This window comes from Hemiscyllium ocellatum, chromosome 10, assembly GCF_020745735.1.
Source record: "Hemiscyllium ocellatum isolate sHemOce1 chromosome 10, sHemOce1.pat.X.cur, whole genome shotgun sequence".
Classification (NCBI taxonomy): domain Eukaryota; kingdom Metazoa; phylum Chordata; class Chondrichthyes; order Orectolobiformes; family Hemiscylliidae; genus Hemiscyllium; species Hemiscyllium ocellatum.
In genome coordinates, this window is record NC_083410.1 from 33,354,972 (window position 1) to 33,373,857 (window position 18,886).

General features: G+C 37.9%; 1 protein-coding gene across 1 annotated transcript in view; it reads right to left on the reverse strand.

The window, feature by feature from the left end:
• srbd1 (S1 RNA binding domain 1) overlaps positions 1 to 18,886 on the reverse strand; it is a 265,465-nt gene that overhangs the window by 141,795 nt on the left and 104,784 nt on the right. The window contains exon 15 of the mRNA XM_060830869.1: positions 17,434 to 17,525. Within this exon, the coding sequence (XP_060686852.1) occupies positions 17,434 to 17,525 (92 nt within the window). The remainder of the gene's footprint in view (positions 1 to 17,433; positions 17,526 to 18,886) is intronic.

An 18,886-nucleotide genomic window follows, 5' to 3' on the forward strand; every position in this document is an offset into this window, starting at 1 on the left:
GCAGACATTTACCTCTCAAGACTGGGTCGCTGGTACTGTTAGGCATCAGTGCTAGCCACTGAGCCACCATGTCACCCTATTCTTCCTACCAAAATGCACTTCTTATTTATCTATATTCAAAGTAATTTCCCAATCGTACACTTATTAAATAATGTTCATGTCTTCCAGTATTTTGCTGCATTTTTTCTGGGAATTAACTAAAATTCCCAAATTGGCGTTGCCATAACAGGCCCTAGCTGAACTCAAACTGAATGTCAGTGAGCAGACTATTGCTGAACAAGCGCTGCTTCACAACACCGCTGACGAACTCTTCCAGCACTTTGCTGGTTATTAGAAACACACTGACAGTGAGGATTGGCATGCATAACCTCACATTTTCAATTGAATTCCATTTGCCGCTGTTCTACCATTCAGCCAAACTACTGATATTGTCCTATAATGGACAGCTACCTGCTTCACCCTCAACTGCCATGTGTAAACTACCTGGTCAATTATTGCATTGTCAGCAAATAAGCATAGCCAGTGACCCAACATTCAGCATTGTGATAACACCAATAGAAATGACTTTATCCATCAGCTGATACTTATTGTTTGCTGGAGCAAAGGCAATTTTGGATCCAATGTGCCACATTCCCTGGTATCTCATTTGCAATAGTTCTTTTTTCTTACTGGTGTATCATTTGAGACCTTCTAAAATGGCTCACTAAAATCCACATAGACAGCATGCATTGAACCATTCTTATGGCTCAGTGTTTATGCCCCTACTGCTGAACCAGGAGGTCCAGGTTCAAGTCCCACCTGCTCCAGACCTGCATCATAACATGTCTGAACTCTTAATACAAATATCTACAATGTACAAGACCACCAATTCTCTAGAACCTTACTCTTAACTAGTAAAGATCTCAGCATCTCTTATTTCTTCACTGGCTTCCTTTAACAGTCTGGCGCAATTCATCTGGCCCAGGTGATTTGCCACTTCGAGCAGGTTGGTCCCTCCAGTACTTCCTGTCTCAGCACAGTTATTTTATCTAATATTTAACATACTTTCTCTTAAAGTAGGAAGTCTGCATGATCCCTCTCCATGTGAAGACAAAGACAATGTTTTCAACAGGAACTGTGCCCACACCTTCTGCATTCATGCACAAGTTAGCATGTGTACCTCTGAATGACCCTATCATTTTCTTAGTAATTATCTAGTTCTTAATGCATTCATAAAATATCTTTGGATTTTCCTTAATGTCACCAGGCAATTTATTTTTGTATCCATGCTTTACTTTCCTAATTTCCTTTTACATTTCATCCTGTACTCAAAGCTTGTGAAAATATTACTTTTTTCAGATACTCTAAGATTGCCATTCTATTTTTCTGCTTTATTATAGCCCCTGTGCTTCTAGATAACAAAGACACTAGAGATTTGGCAGTGCCACACATTTTCTTTGCGGGGATAGTTTACAATGTCCTTAACAAATCTCACTTTAGATTTGCAACTGACTTTCTTTCTAGCAGCAGTAGCGAGGCCATTTCTGCTAGATCATCTCAGCTTTGTAAAGTTTGTTTTTCCTCAATTCAGAATCTTTACTGCTGCTCTCTGTTGCTTTCCAAAGAAATACTTAATCTATGATTAATTGTATTCTCACCATCTCCATTATAGTCATCCAGTGCTACTGCCCAGTATCAATTTCTAAGATTAAATCGATCAGCTTGATTGACAGAGCTAAGTCAAATAATAGATCTAATTTTTGCTGTCCTGCTGCATTCAGTCATGCATGGCCCTGGTCAATTAAACAAATCACTGACTTGACAAGTATTCCCATTTTCAATGATAAGGCACCTCCGCACATCAGTGCAAAAAGATAAGACTGAAGTGCAGGCAACAACCTTTAGTCTTTTTAATGGATGATCTCAGTCTCCTTCAGGGGGCCGCAGTATCACAGATGCCACTCTTCAGCCAAATCATTCCATGTGATATCAAGAAACAGCTGAAGTTATTGTAAAGGCAATGAGCCTTGATAATATTTGGCAATAGCTCTGAAGGCTTGCACTCTTGAACCTACCAAGGTGCTTCATTTCAGCTTCAACACTAATATCTACCCAGCAATGTGCAAATTGCTCAGGTACATTATATACATAAAAAACAGGACAAAATCACCCTGGCTGATTATTGCCCCAGTAATCTATTCGCAGTAATCAAAAACACTTGTTCAGCAATATTCTGCTCACTGACAGCTTGAATTCTAGTAGATCCACTCAATTTCCATCCTCTTTACAACTTTGGTACAAACATTGACAAAAGTGCTGAACTCAAAGTGAGGTGAGAATGACTGCCCCTGATATCAAGATCATGTTTGACCAAGTGTGGTATCAAGGGGCCCGATCAAAAATCAGAAAGAAAGCTTGCCACTAGTTGGAGTTATACACAGTATAAAGGAAGATACCTGGGGCTGTTGTCAGTCATCCCAGCTGCAGGAAATCACTGGAGGAGTTGGTCAGGGTATTGCCCTTGGTCAATCCATCTTGAGGTGCTTCATCACTTACACTTGTTTCATTGTAAGGTCAGAAGTGGGATGCATGCTAATGAATACACAATGTGCAGCACCATTCACAACTTCTCAGATACTGAGACAGATTATGTTCAAATGCAGCAAGAGTTGGACAAGATCCAAGCGTGTGCTGACAAGTGGCACTTGTAAGGTTCACACGACAAATGCCAGACAATGAATACATCCAATAAGGCAGAATCTAATAGTCAACCCCTTGATTTTTAATGATATCAAAATCCTCAGGGTTACAGTTGACGAGAAACTGAACTAGACTAGCCATATGAATACTGTAGCTATAAGAGCAGGTCAGACGTTCAGAATCCTGCAGCAAGTAAGTCACCTCGAGACTTGCCAAACTCAGACAGAATACTCTCCATTTGTCTGAATGCAGCTACAAAAACATTCAAACAGCTCAACAGATATGGCAAATCAGCCAGCTTTATTGGCACCACATCCAGAAACATTCACTCCTTCCATCCACAATTCATAGCAGCAGCAGCAGCAGTGTGTACCACCTATGAAATATTCTGCAGAAATTCACTAAGTTTCCTTCAACAACACCTTTGAAACTCAAGACCACTACCATCTAGAAGCACAAGGGTATCAGATACACGGAAATACTGACACTGCACAAGTTGGGATAAAGGGGACAGTTTCAGGATGGCAAACCTATGACTAATGGACTGCTACAGGTATCAAGGCTGGGGGCCACAATTATTTACAATACGTATTAATGACTTGGATGATGGAAGTGAATGCACTATAGCCAAGCTTGCAGGTAATAGGAGGGAAGTCAAGTAGTGAGGGTATCTGAGCTGAAAATGTGTTGCTGGTTAAAGCGCAGCAGGTCAGGCAGCATCCAAGGAGCAGGAAATTCGACGTTTCGGGCATAAGCCCTTCACCAGGAATTTCCAGCATCTGCAGACCTCACTTTTTACTAGTGAGGGTATCTGCAGAGAAATATAGATAGGTTAAGCAAGTAGACAAAAACTTGGCAAGTGGAATACAACATGGGAAAATGAAAGGTCACGAACATTGACAAAAGAGCTGATATTAGTTAAATACAGAATGCAGAAAGCTGCAGCAGACAGGGATTTGGGGGTCTTAGTGCATGAATCACAAAGAGCTAGCATCCAGATTTAGCAGGTTATAGGGAAGGCAAATAGAATGTGGACTTTATTTCAAAGGGAATGGAGTATAAAAATAGCAAGGTCTTGCTGAATCTATACAAGGCACCAGTTAGTTTCATAAGGTTGGTCCTAGGAATGGAGGGATTATGACGTGAGGTTGAGTAGGTTGGGCATGTATTCATTTTTTTTTAAAAAGGAGAACAAGAGGCAATTTTATTGAGCTTTACAAGATTCTTAGGGAGCTTGACAGGCTAAGTGCAGAGAGATTGTTTTCTCTTATCTAGGATAGGAATAATCTCAGAGTAAGAAGTCGCCCATTTAAGACACAGATGAGGGGGATTTTTCTTCTCAATAGGTGGTGAATCTGCAGAATTCTTTACCAAAGAGGGTTATTGAGGCTGGATCATTAAGGTTGAGGAAAGCAGTTTTCTAATCATTATGGGAATCAAGGACTGTAAAGTGGAGTTGAAAGTTATCAGATCAATCATGATGTTTTTGTGTGTTGGGTAAGATTTTATGGACTAAATGGCCTACTCCTGCTCTTACATCTTGTGTTTTTGTTACTGTCATTAAGTCAACACATCAATTGCTTGCACAGCAATTTTAATCCGACAAAGTACCTTTGTGGAGTACAGAATCTTGAGGATAGATCTGACCAGGTATTGGGAGAAGAATCATTTGGAAAAGTGATTTCATTTAGAGTAGATTTAAGGAGAACCTAAAGGGGAATAATGCAAAAGATGGATAACAAACCTTTGGAAGGGAATTCTTGAGAGTTGGAATTGAAAGTTCACTGATGAAACAGAGGAAGAGGTATACAGGGCACATGTTGAACAAGGCTTTGGAAAGAAGAATAAACTGGGAAAAGGATTTGAAAATGATGGGAAGTCAGTGAAGCTCAGCAGTCAGGAACAATTGATGAATGCTGCTTAGTAAGGAATTCCACACAGGCCAGATGAGTTGAAGTTTCTGAAGATTTTTCCAGTGTTGGTGAAATCAAATCAATAATTATAAAGATCAAGGTTTCAGCAGCAGGACAGGCGAGCTATGAATGCAGCTATTACACATTAAAAAAACAGCAATTTACTATCTCCGAATGTAGGGTTTGAAAATCATTTTGATGTCATGGGTTGAATCCATCCCATGGCTGCGCAGGAAGGAGACTAGACAAACAATAAATGCTGGAGGAAGCGGCATTACAGAAGAGCTTCACAGGAGACTTCCAAGCACTGAGGATGTCACCTAGACAGGGGACAAAACGTCTGCAACACAAATTCCCAGCTCGGCGAACAGAACCACAACAACGAGCACCCGAGCTACAAATCTTCTCCCAAAGTTTGAAGACTAGAATCAAATGTCAAATTGCAATATTTCTGGAAAAATACAAAGGCGACAGCTTGGACTTTAAGAATGTTGAGCTAGAGAAAATATTTGTTTATCCAGAATTTTACAACGGACGAGGAATTCAAAGTTACATCAATGGCTGAGGAATCAAGCATCCTGGCAAAGGTATGCCTATATATGCCTTTGGAAGATAACTTCACAGTGACATGTCCTGACAATCAAATGTTGACAAAGTGAGCAAGGACGGAACAAGGGACAACATCAAAAAAGACTACATGGTTAGCAAAGGAGAAATAGTTATCAGCTGTGAGCCAGCTATGTTGAATGAGGTAAGAATGAATCTATGTGGATCCATTGCCAACATGGAAAACAGTGGAAGAAACAATAGACTGATGATGAAGCAGACTATTGTTTTGTCTAGCAAAACTCATCTAAGTGATTAGAAGGCAACAATCCAAAGCTTTAATTCCATATGGTCCATAAACTATTTTGACAGTTTAGAACATCCTCTGAAAGCTTGGTTGGATTACTGCATTCTAACTCATTTCAGTTTTTACTTGTGTGGTGGATCTGTCCAAATGTTGACACATTCCTATGGCCTCATGATGCAATCAATATAACATGACATTCAGGACAACTAAGAATTCAGTAAAATCTGAAACAATAAGTTTGACACTATGATCAGCCATAATTATGTTCTTGACATTCAGAGAAAGATTCTGGCAGTACAATAAAAAGAAGCTGCTATGCTAAATCTGCTACAGCCTTTGTTATAAAAATAATACATTTTCTGTATCAATCTGAACAGGATCTTCTCTAAGCAGGAGACATAGCAATCCTTAAAAAGAAAGTCCTAACAATTCTGACCTCCAGGGATATGGGCATTGAAATGTTGTTGATTTTTTTAGAGAAAACACTAATCACGTTAAGAACAGGCTCAGGCTACGAGTCATAGGAGGAAATTCACTTAAAAATAAATCAAGAGGAGAATGATGCTGGAATGAACGTCAGATCTCATTGTTGTTATCCTTTAGACATCTTTGTTTACAGCTGGTGTCTTGCCCTTTTACTACCATCCCAGGTACCAACGCTCAGAACAATGAATCAAAGAATTGAGTGATAATTAGACCAAGTAGGTAATTAATATTGTGTGGTGACCTGAGCAATAATGACTCTCAGTAAAGTGGTATTAACACAGAGTTCATAGATTGCGACTTGTAATTCTGCAGTCCAGAAGGTCGAGTTATTTGATCACCAGGAATATCATATAGTACAGGATTGGTTATATTATTTAATTACCACTTAAGAAACTAAACGTGCTAAATTTGATGAGGTCAGGCAGCCATGCTTTAAATCCTGTGGTCTTTGATTAGATTGGACTTACAGTGTGCAAACAGGCCCTTTGGCCCAACAAGTCCACACCGACCCGCCGAAGCGCAACCCACCCATACCCCTACACTTACCCTTACCTAACACTACGGGCAATTTAGCATGGCCAATTCACCTGACCCGCACATCTTTGGACTGTGGGAGGAAACCGGAGCACCCGGAGGAAACCCACGCAGACACAGGGAGAACGTGCAAACTCCACACAGTCAGTCGCCTGAGTCGGGAACTGAACCCGGGTCTCAGGCGCTGTGAGGCAGCAGTGCTAACCACTGTGCCACACGTGGTCTTATGTTTGATACATTCATAACTGGAATATTTTGCAGATAAAATTTATTACTGAAGTTATCAATAAATAAATCTACACATGCAATTCTCAAAAACACTTCCATATTCAAAAGTAAAAACCATTTTCCTTGTTTTGAGAAATTATAGTCCAAACGTTTACAGCTACAATTTTACAGCCTTGCAACAGGCAATGTCATGTATTATAAATCTGATAGAATCATACGGAGTATGTAATCAATTCATATACAACTTACAAGTAAAGAACAATCTATTTCTAGTCATTCGATATGGATAAGCATGTCATACTCCATGTTAAAATTAACATGATCAAAACCATAATGAATCTGCAAATTTTCTTTTGACTGGTTGACAAAAGACAGCTGCTTGTGTAAAAATTGTCATTACTAGAAAAACAAGTGAACATTTTAAAAAGAAAGGAGTTTGAATGAACAAAGTGATCAATATTTTAGAATGGTTTTTGACTTTTCCCCTTCAGTGATATCATGGCGGCATTAATTCACACAAGAAAGTCTGATACCAAGCTATACAATGCAATGCAATTTTAGGGCAGCTAACCAAAAACCTTAGGCAAAGAGATAGGTTTTAAGAAATAATTTAAGGGAGATAAAGTAGTAGAGGTTTCAGGAGAGAATTCTATAGTTTAAAATATATTTAAAATCAGGGACGCTGAAGAGACAAGAATTACAGGATCACCAATTCCTCAGAGGATTTGGAGTTTCAAGGAGGTTTAAAAAGATGGACCAGTTAGGTCATTCCTGAAGAAGGGCTTATGCCCGAAACGCCGATTCTCCTGCTCCTTGGATGCTGCCTGACCTGCTGCGCTTTCCCAGCAACACATTTTTCAGCAATTATCTCAAGTCAAGCTGTCAATAGAGTAGAAATGAATACCCCTGAAGGTAGCATTGCCTTTGTTTTCTGTTGATATTTTAAACACAGGTATAACATTATTTGTGAATAATTAATAGACAAGGTATTTTATGAAAACTGGGGCTGTCAATAAATTATGATTGAGAAGATGCATTAGGCAAGTGATACAGAAAGTAAGTAGAGACTTACAAGTGCAACCTCTCTACAAGGCATTTTTTGTTTTAGTGATTTATTGATATAGGTGCACTCAATCTGGGGACAACATGAAGCTAGATCTCAAGATAGGTTTGAATGAAGATGACCTTTAGCCCATTTGACCTCATTATTCCAGATTACCAGATTTGGTCTTGCAGTTCCTGATCACAAGAAAGTTCTTGACTAGCATCAAATACACTTCTCAGCCATATGAATCTTGCATTTATTCTATTTTTAGCTCAATGCAACATATACAAGCAGAGATGATGCCAGTGTATAGATTGCACTTAAAATCATGTCCTAACTTTTTGAGAAAGTGCATGATTAACCAGTTGCTTAAATCATTCAATAAATGCAAATATAATAGATATTTTTAATAAATATCCTCCCCTTTCACAAGTAACATACTAGAAACAGAATATTAATGAACATATTTAAAAACTTCATTTAAAAATATTGCTGCATCATTTTTACTTCCTGAAATAAGCAAACAAGTTTAAACAAGTAGCATCCTCAAAGCCCAAAAAAATGTCAATAATTCAAGCGGATAAATTTGAAGGGCTCAATTATAGCGGCATCGTCAAACAGACAATTTTCATCAAACAGATTTATACCTAAATGGTTTGATCTTTATTCAACAAAACCAAAAACTATTTTCTGACTTGCAACAGTTCAGATAAGAGTGAACTGAGCTATGATAATAAGTAAGCAGAAAATTTGTTTTTATTACTGTGTAGGGTGTATTCAGAAATGCAGCTACCAAGTTCAAAAGGTTAAAAAGCTTACACCTGCTGTATGCCTAATTCATTTAGTTCACCTCACCAAAAATTATGCTTTGAAATTCAATACTTTAATGCTATTACTCATTCCGATTAGAACACTGCCCGGCTGTTCTGTTGCAAAACAGTCCAATTGAATAGAGTTAAAATCACATGCTAAGTATTAACGAACACACCAAAAATCAAGTCCACATCATTTTATTTCAAATATCTCCAAAATACAAAACGTTCAAATGGAAATTTGAAATAGAAACGTTCCTCAGTAACAGTTACAGCCCATCACAGTGTTAACTGCAGGTCTTAAAGTGAAATCAATAGAAACAATTTACTTCAAGAATTATGATCTCAGCAGCAAGACGTGGAACTGCTATGTGCAAAAGTCAGTTGCAGGCCATAGTTTAAATTTAACCACTGATCCTTCAATTTGCTAATCTAGTCATTTGAAAAATAACTACGGGTAACCAATGTATGCTGTAAAACAGGAGACACTGCATCAAAGCAAAGCAGGAAGTGTATAATGCATTAAGATACAGACTATAGATAACCAAACTAGCACTTTTTCAAGCCTCTTTAATTAGTCTTACCCTTTAATTGGCCAAAAGGACATTAAGGAAAGCTATAGGTAAACTTCTAAAAAGCAGCTAGTCTTCAAACATACATTGCGTTCTTTCCTTCTCAGTAAAAAAAAAGAAAATAGAATTGGGCTGATACAACCATATCTCTGTCAGAATTTTGCAGGATTGGCCAGGAGCAACATCTAATCCAGCCATATGTAGACCTTTAGCAGCATTCTCCCTTTCGTCTCATAATTAATTTGCTGCTGTCAGTGCCTATTCTTCTAAAAGAAGAATGTCTATCACAAAAACTACTAGGCATTGGAGAACTCTCAGTATTCAGCATCAGCAGCTTCAGTGCCATTGATAACTGTGGCTTGTGTGGGGCTGCACATTAGAAGATATACAGTCGGTACTGCTACAACACAGGTTTCTTCAACGCAAAGTGACGATAGCACGATTGAAGAATTTAGACACTTAGTTGTAGAATGTGAACTTTCATTACCAGTGTTGGCTATAATGAGATTCCAGTCCCATTGGTTTAAACAGTGCTGCTATTACATGATTTTTTTTTTAAACGCGAGGTCACACAGGAATGGAACTATGTCGTTGTATCAGAACAAACTGTAGAAGGATACTATCTTGCTGCTGGTAGGATAAGGTGGCGGTCATGGGATGCTACAGGATAGCTATTGACTGCTGATAAAATGTAAGCAGTAACAATAAGCGGTACACTAATTGACTCAATGACCCTGCAGGACAGACAGCTGTCCTTCATTTGTTTCCTCTGCTGGTAAAGTGCTTTTCTGGTGAGAACCCATTTCATCCTCACCTTCTCTGCTCATTTTATCAACCTAAACCCTCTTTCTGCAGAAACCTGACCCCTTGGCGCTGGTATAATTCAGTCCCGCTTCACAGGTAGTTCAAGAGTTTTACAGATGGGGCCAAGTTTTCGTCAAGGGAGTGAAAAAAATTAGAAATTGTGTAAGCGTTAAAGAAGAGTAATTTCTGTATACAAAGACCACCTGTCTGCAGTAACTGCTTTAATTGTGCCAACAACACATTACTGTTTCAGATCTAAACTACTGTGAAGAGGCCACCCACTGCCTTTCCTTACACTGGACCTTATACACAAGTTGCACTGTAAAATAAGTTGTCTCTAAGCAGATTAACCTGAAGAATTGCTTCATTATGCTAGGGAACATTGCAGAGGGAACAGAATCATTTCTTTAAAAATGAAAACATTTTAAATAATTGAGCTACGAGACAAGTAAAGCAAGCTGTTGTCAATTTTTGTCAAGGAAAGGATGGCTGGTGGCAGGAGGTATCGGTAGTCCCAAGTTTTAAACATTGTGAATAAATATCTATAAGTATTTATGAAAATTTAAAAATGAAACTGCAACCAGGCTTGCAAACCTTTGATGATAAACTTGGCTTAAGCAGATCCACGCTTGACTTATGGAGCATGCTGCCACCTAGTGCAGCAAAGACAATCAGACAAAAGCACAAAAATTGGAATCAGCGAATTCTGAATTTACTGGGAAGTGAAAGCATGAGGATCTATAAAGGGATTAAAAAATGTTAGATCGGATTCTAAATATTCAGATATACTGAAGTACCTCTTTCCTAACCCTCATCAAAATCTCCATCTCATAGATTTTGATCAATGCATCCAGTTCAGCCAATTGTTTAAAAGATGTTGTGGTTCTGTTTGCCGAGCTGGGAATTTGTGTTGCAGACGTTTCGTCCCCTGTCTAGGTGACAGTGCTTGGGAGCCTCCTGTGAAGCGCTTCTGTGATGTTTCCTCCGGCAACACAAATTCCCAGCTCGGTGAACAGAACCACAACAACGAGCACCCGAGCTACAAATCTTCTCCCAAGTTTAAAAGATGTTTAATGTGGTTAATATGTCTGTTATTCAACTTCTGTTGTCCCCATTGCTCAAACAGTCTTGCAATACATGTGATTTTAGTTTGCTATTCTTTGTATTTAAAACTGTGAACGCACACCTTAATTTTGGGTATAACATCAGTAACTTACAGGGTTTCTTCAGCAAAACCTTCCAAACTCCATGACCTCTACCACCTAGAAAGTCAAGTGTAGCAAGTTCATCTTCAAGCTACACATCAACCTGTCAAGGGATGATATCACTGTTCCTTCACTGTCACAGAAATCCAAGTCCAAGAACTCTCTTCCTCACAATGCTGTGATGTACCAACACCACGTAGACTTCAACAGTTCAAGGTGGCAACTCATCACCATATTTTCAGGGGAAATTAAGAGTGCAAGACAAATGCTGGCCGAATCCACAACACCCAGATCTCATGAAAGAATAAAAACATGACAAAGTTATGATTTATGTGCTAGCATATGTGTTCTATAACCAAGATTTACTTAAACATTATACTTTTCATGAAATTTCCCTTGATGTTTGCTGGTTAACGTTCTGATGTAAAAATATTCACCTTGGAATGCAACTGTTACTTGGTCGAGTAATTTCAGAAAACTGTATTACAGCTATAATAACTTGGTGCCTTTCCAGATTTCAATCACTTTTATATTGTTTCATGCAAACGTGCACTGAATGAGTTCCTCCTTAAATACATAATCTGAAGACAAATGACACTGTGAATTAGAATACTGATCATTCACGTTTGCATTTCTAAACCAAATCCAAGCCAAATAAAAGTTCTTTTCTTTAAAAGCAAAATCTTTTTAGTAGCTCCAAGCATATAATTGGAAGAACCTAGTGCTGAATGGCCTCCCCCGTATGTTTATGATTTGCCTCTGATACAATCAATTCAACACGTCCAATACAGTCACAGTGATCTTAGATAATGCCAGATTCCTCTGCTCTTAGCAATAACTGAGTACCTAATACAACTCATTGTGCAGTTAATGGTCTTGTGCTGACATAAAAAGCAAGCATTACTAATTTCCAATCATCACAATAAAGATGACAATTTATCCTTCCAGGTTAATGTTCAAATAGCATTATCACTTTACACAGCATTGCAAATTAGAAATGAAAGTAAGTCCATTGACAAACATGGTATGCATACGTTAATGCCAATTGGCAAGACAATTATGTGGGGAAGATCTTTTGACCCAAACTCATTCCATCTATAAATCCAACCACTGCAGCATTCAGATGTTCACTCAAAATTTTAAATGGTTTCATCCACTCAATTATTGAAGATCATTCTATATATTAAACACTTCTCAGAGAAAAAAATTGTGTGCTACATTTTATATTCAAGTTTGAAAGCTTAATTCCTTATCATTGTCACAAATTAAGCAATTTTCTTGGATTTTCCTTTGTCCTTTGCATTTACTATCTTGGATACTTGCAGAACACCCCTCGCTGTTTTATTTAAAATTGAAGAATCTAAATGCTGCTCTCATTTTTTACAGGATCTTTGACCTGAAGATGTATACATTCATTGAAAAGTAGCTCAAAAGAACAGGCAACACATTAGGCTTCACTTATAACAGGCAGTCAACATGGAGGTAAAAACAATGACTGCAGATTCTGGATCAGTGGTGCTGGAATAGCACAGCAGTTCAGGCAGCATCCAAAGTGCAGCGAAATCAACGTTTCGGGCAAAAGCCCTTCATCATAAATATGGATGTGCATTTATGTTAATGCAGCTAAATGTCCCATGGCAAAGTACATCCCAGGACAACTTTCAATCCCTAGGGATTGGTTCTTCTCTTTGAAAGAACCGCAGAGGTGAATGCCAGCCAGCCTGAATTGTAGCTGAAGCCTTGGGTCTATGATACATTTCGAAACACCCGAATTCAAGCAAAACATAGCAATCATGTCCCAGTGCAAGTAGAATCAATGATACCATGTAGCAAACAAAAACACGAGGCATGTAAAGTAGGTGTAGTTTTTCATTCCTATCAAGCAGTCAGCTAGAATTCTACCAAGCTAGAAATGAGGTAAGTGAATAGTATGATAGAAGTCACCATAGGCCTACAAATAGGGATGCTTTCTCATTAGAACATGGCGATGCTTTCTCATGGTGGTTTGCCTGAGGGTCACCACGCTTCAGCAAAGGTTGAGAAGGAAAATCCTATGGTAACCTCAGCGAGTGTGGAAATTGAACCCACACTATTTGCTTCACGTCGGTATTGCAAACTAGCCATCCAACCAACTGAGCTAAACCAACACCCTAAAAATACTAGCATGGGAGTTTGTGGGAGGTTGAAAATACGACAAAATGGAAGCACCAGGAATTAATTATTTTAACCTAAATTGTGTCCTGTATTAGTACTTACTTGGGGTTTAAAGAAAATATAAATGAAAATTCTCTAATTAGGGCATGTTTTTGAATCTGGTCCTCATTCATTACAAAAATTCTGAAAACTGAAATGCTTTATAAACGCAAAATATGCGTTTCTGGACCAGTGAACTTCCAACTGATCTGCAATATTTATTAGGCCATATGTTTAACACCCCAGCTTTACTTCGCAAAATTAAAAAAATGCATAAAACTTCTTTCTATATGATCCACAAAAGATTCTCGTTAAAAACTAACTTATTACAGTATTTCAGTTCTCGAATTTAAGTGCTCAAGAGAATGATTTAATTAAATCCTGTACATAGTGCTAATTCAGAAAACAAACTGGTCTTTTTCTTAGTTCGAACTTAAGTTTTGAGTACTCATTAGCAAACCTTCAGTAATTTACACAAGATTTTACATTAGCGCCATTTCTTATCCATAGTAACTTAAAGGCAATTAACAAGTTCATAATTACTTGAGCAACATTTGGTTGTTAACTCTGATAAAATCTATTCATTCAACAACCTTTTCCTCTGAATAAATCCACTAAGTTTTTAAACAGCCCACTTAAAAAAGAAACTTAAACTACTAAAAGAAAGTAAAAGTTAAAAAGTTACATTAAACTGTTGTATTTCTCCAACATCCCATGTTACCCCCATGACTACTCCTCAGCCCCTCCACAACCCAAACCAATTCGTACAACAGACTACGGTGAATTGGTCTCAAAGTAACAGGATTAGATTATGTGGAAAATAACACTAATGGCATAGCACACATACATAAACAACAACAAAAACAACAACGCTTATTAATATGGCACGTTTATAGTAACAAAATGCATAAAGACATTTCAGAGACATTACGAAACAAAAAAATACTGAAGAACGTAAGGAGTTAAGGAAAATCACCAAAACCTTGTTCAAAATTGCCTGTCGGAAGAAGAAAGCAAAATAGAGCTGAATAGAAGTTGAAGAAGGAAGTTCCACAACTCAGAAGTCATGGTCACCAATGGCGGAGCAATTAAAACTGAGGATCCACAACGGTCAAAATTCCTACTATAGCATCTATCCACGTTACAAAAAATGAGAATATTCTATTAGCTTGTGTAATTAATTGCTGTACCTGCCTTTTGGGATGCATGAACAGTGATAGCCAGATTCCTCTGATCTCAGAACTCAGCAATCTCTCACCATTTAGATAATAGACTTCACAAAACTTCTCAGCTAGCTTGAAGTACAAATACTGCTTCTAGTGCAATGAGAACCAAAAACAACTGCAAACGAGATGCTGGTCTATAAGTTTTTTTTACCTCTTAGAAAAGAGTTTTACAACATGCAATTATGAAGGTGTTTCAGTGCCATTATGAGAAGAAAATTCTGGGATTTCCTGAGCTTAAGCCAATTTCAACACAAAACATCTTTTTTGTGACATGACTACAGTTACGCATTAAAAAGTGATCAAATACTCTGAATATCTCAGATGGGTTCACCGCTCACTACATTAAAAATAGCTAACTCTGCCACTTGTGTGATATGGGAAACCCACTAGCACTGGCCTATATGTTACACCATGAGCCATGTCGTTTTACATATGATATCAGTCCATACTATATGCACTGTTTTAGTGAGATTCAGACGATAGCAGATGCAACATTGAGGTTCAAATTTCAAAATGAAATGTAACCATAATCACACGAAGTTCAAGATACACAAAGTTTATAATACAATCAGTATTGTAATACAGTATTTGGAGCCCTGAAATATAGAAGCTACATTGACCAAATATAATGTCTTCATTTGTGGCTGTTTTCGTAAAGATACTTATTCATGTCAATATACTGTAAGATTTTTATGGATTATTAAATATAACAACTGAAGTCTTCCACATAAAACAGGACTAGGAACTTCTATAAAAGCGTATCTTCTCCCAAAATTGCGCTTTTAATATGCAACATAAAACCAATGTTCTAAAATTGTTCAAAAAATCTATTCGAAAAGAGGAGGCAGATCAAATAAGACAAACAGCACTTTACTGAGATCAATAAATATACATTGCCTAAATGATAATAGTGAATTATATAATTGTTAACAGCGAAAAATATTTGCACTGAATAATTGCCTTTTTTTAAAAAAATACTGACCTTTTCTTTTACATAGCCAAAGGCAAGAGTTGGTATTTTAGATTTAAGAAGGTTAAAATAGACACTAGCTAAAGTTGACGTTACAACAAAAGTTCTAACACACCTAATCTTTAAATTCTCTTATCTCCTGAAGAAATAGTCAGAATAATTTTTTTTCCACAGTGCATTACTTTGTTTCACTAGGTACGATGACAGCTGTGACTGTACACCTATTTTTATGACAAATCCTCGAGGTTTTGACCTCACTGATATTACAGCTTCAATCTCACAACAAGGCAAGCCAGGAGGCATTTCACAAAGCAAAGTGTAAGCAGCTTGCTTTAGTTTAAGTGTAAATTAATCCAATGCATTTTGGCCTGTGGAGAAATGACAGGCAGATGGGAGTTGACAATACTATGCTATGTGACCTTTTGGTCCATGCTACCCTTATCTTGTGGGGGTTGGGGGGGTGCTCCTTTGAGCAGCAGTGTCTACGATAGACCTAGCTGTCGTTCAGCAAAGTCTCTATTTTTAGACACTACATATCAATGTCTCAATTTATGATTGCATCACATTCATTTCTCAGAGTATGATAATCCAAAAATTCAATGGGAAAAGCAGCTGCGCATTTATGTTTTAAAAATATATTTACTGCTCGAGAGATGAACTAGCAAACTTTTTGGAAGTAACTTACAGCAAAACCTAAATATTTCACAATCTATTTTAGAACACTGCATAATATGAAATTTCATAAACCAAAGTAAAATTCCATTAGAGTGTGGTGCTGGAAAAGCACAGCAGTATTCGAGGAGCAGGAGAATCAGGTTCCTGATGAAGGGCTTATGCCCGAAATGTCAACTCTCCTGCTCCTCGGATGCTGCCCTACTTGCTGTGCTTTTCTAGCACTGCACTCAACTCTGATCACCAGCATCTGCAGTCTTCACTTTCTCCTAAAATTCCATTTTACTAATATTAAAAACTGAAAGAACTGTGGATGCTGGAAGTTGGAAACAAAAACAGAAATTTCTGGAAAAGCTCAGCAAGTCTGGCAGTATTTGGGGACAGATGTCAGAGTTAATATTTTGGATCAAGTGACCCTTCCTTAGAAGTGATGGTAGGTAGGAAAAAGTTTTCTTTTTAGGCAGATGATTTGGGGGGGGGGCACAAAAAGGATAGTACAAAATTTGGAATTGCAACCCAGAGAGAGATAACGATTAGCCAAGAAGGAGGAATGGCTGGCATTGGGGATTATTAGTGGCTAACAATGGATAGTGTGTAATAATGGACCATACAATAACAAGGCCTGGACATGGGAGAAAGTGCTTCAAGCCCTAGAACTGTTGAACTCAATATTGAGTTCAAAAGACTGTAGAGTTCTCAAGTAGAAAATAAAATGCTGTTTTTCCCCAACCCCCACACACCATGTTATGCATGGTTTTCTGTTATTGCTCACTGTGCAATCACTCCTGCGGAGAGAATGTATCAACTTGGAATGGGATTCAAACAGGACAGCTGCTCTCAGACCAAGATGCTTTTGAAATTCTGTCCAATTTCTGAACAGGTAATTTTGCTAGCAACTTACTAATCATGAATAACAAAGACTCTTCCATTGGTTTGCTATAAGCTTTGCTACCTGACAAAGGAGCTGTGCTGCGAAAGCTTGTACTTCCAATTAAACCTTTTGGACTATAACCTGGTTTTGTGTGAATTTTCACTTTGCTAAAAGAGATCATTCAATTCTTGGTTTCTGTACCTCAGCAATGGTACATGAATGATCATGAAAAAACATTCCGCAATCCAAACATCCAACTATTAAATTGAAAGGCTGAATGACATACTCTTGTTTCTATTTATTTTGTTATGCTTTGATCTAAATGCACATTTCTACACATATTATAAAAATATATTGGAATTTAGCTTACCTGCACTTCTGATATTGGGATCCAGGTCTGGCATCTCTTTAGCAGCCTCTGGACTGACGCTGTATATGGACGCTCCAGCTTCATTGGTAATACTATGAAGTTCAAAAAACATGTTAAGAAGTAAATTGGATAATTTAATGTCCTAAACTACCAAATGATTGACAGCTAGGAATAAAATAGTGTTATTCACTCTTACTAACTCAGAGTGGTGCTATTATGCACACACCTATTTTGGGGTACTGTGGTACTACCAGATCAAGTGGCAATAGCATTAAACAAGATTTCACTTTAATATTCAGTTTAGAACCGTTATAAACTATTAATTATAGATGGAGGAGAAAGTGAGGTCTGCAGATGCTGGAGATCAGAGCTGAAAATGTGTTGCTGGAAAAGCGCAGCAGGTCAGGCAGCATCCAAGGAACAGGAGATTCGACGTTTCAGGCATAAGCCGAAGAAGGGCTTATGCCCGAAACGTCGAATCTCCTATTAATTAGAGATGTCTACTTTCTCCTTCCTCTGCAATTATTGAAAAAATTATTTGTGTGCCTTGATCAGGGGACAGCTGACAGCCAACTTACCTTAGTTAGTTATCCTACCTGATTTCTCTCTTCTAAGCTAAACATCATTTCATCACTTCTTGGGTTCTGAAACATTCTAATTTAGGAAGCAAACATAATTCATTCCAAAACAAAATCTCTATTTTGTTGGCATGTATTTCACTCTAATTTGGGACACTTAAATTACTCTGCAAAGTGCCGCACAGGAGACTACTGGTTAAGATAAGGACCATAGTCATCACTTGATGTCACAAAGAATTAAGGGCTACGGGGAGAATGGGGGTAAGTGGAGTTGAAATGCCTATCAGCCATGATTGAATGGCGGAGTGGACTTGATGGGCCGAATGGCCTTACTTCCACTCCTATGTCTTATGGTCTTACATATTCCACAGAGGTGGCGCTACTTCAGTGGATAAATGCAGTACGTAGTCATGTAGTGTACTAGAGGGTCAGGCAGGGCCTTGCACATGCCACATGTGCACCAGTTGACCAAAAGGGATATCCACCATGAACCAGCAACTTCAGGAAGGCACAAGGCATATTGGAGAAGTGTCCTGAGTTGTTGCAATAAATCACTGTCTATCTTTGTGCGTCAGTCTAATATTTTAAAATAAGACTCACTGTAAACAGGCAAATAGCTTGAGGTAATACAAAGGTAAAAAAAACCTTTAAAAATGTTATTAATCTATTTCATCACAAATCTACATTTTGAATAGCACTAAGCCCTTTGTAACAAAACAAAAGATGAAAAAATGTTTTGAATATATCCATCTTTAGATCTAATTCCAAAAGAAACCATCTTAAAATATTCTGCTAGTCCTTTGGGTAAATACTGGAAGACGAAGGAAAGCAATATTTATATTAACTTTTCAATTAACTTTTAAACACAAAGCTTG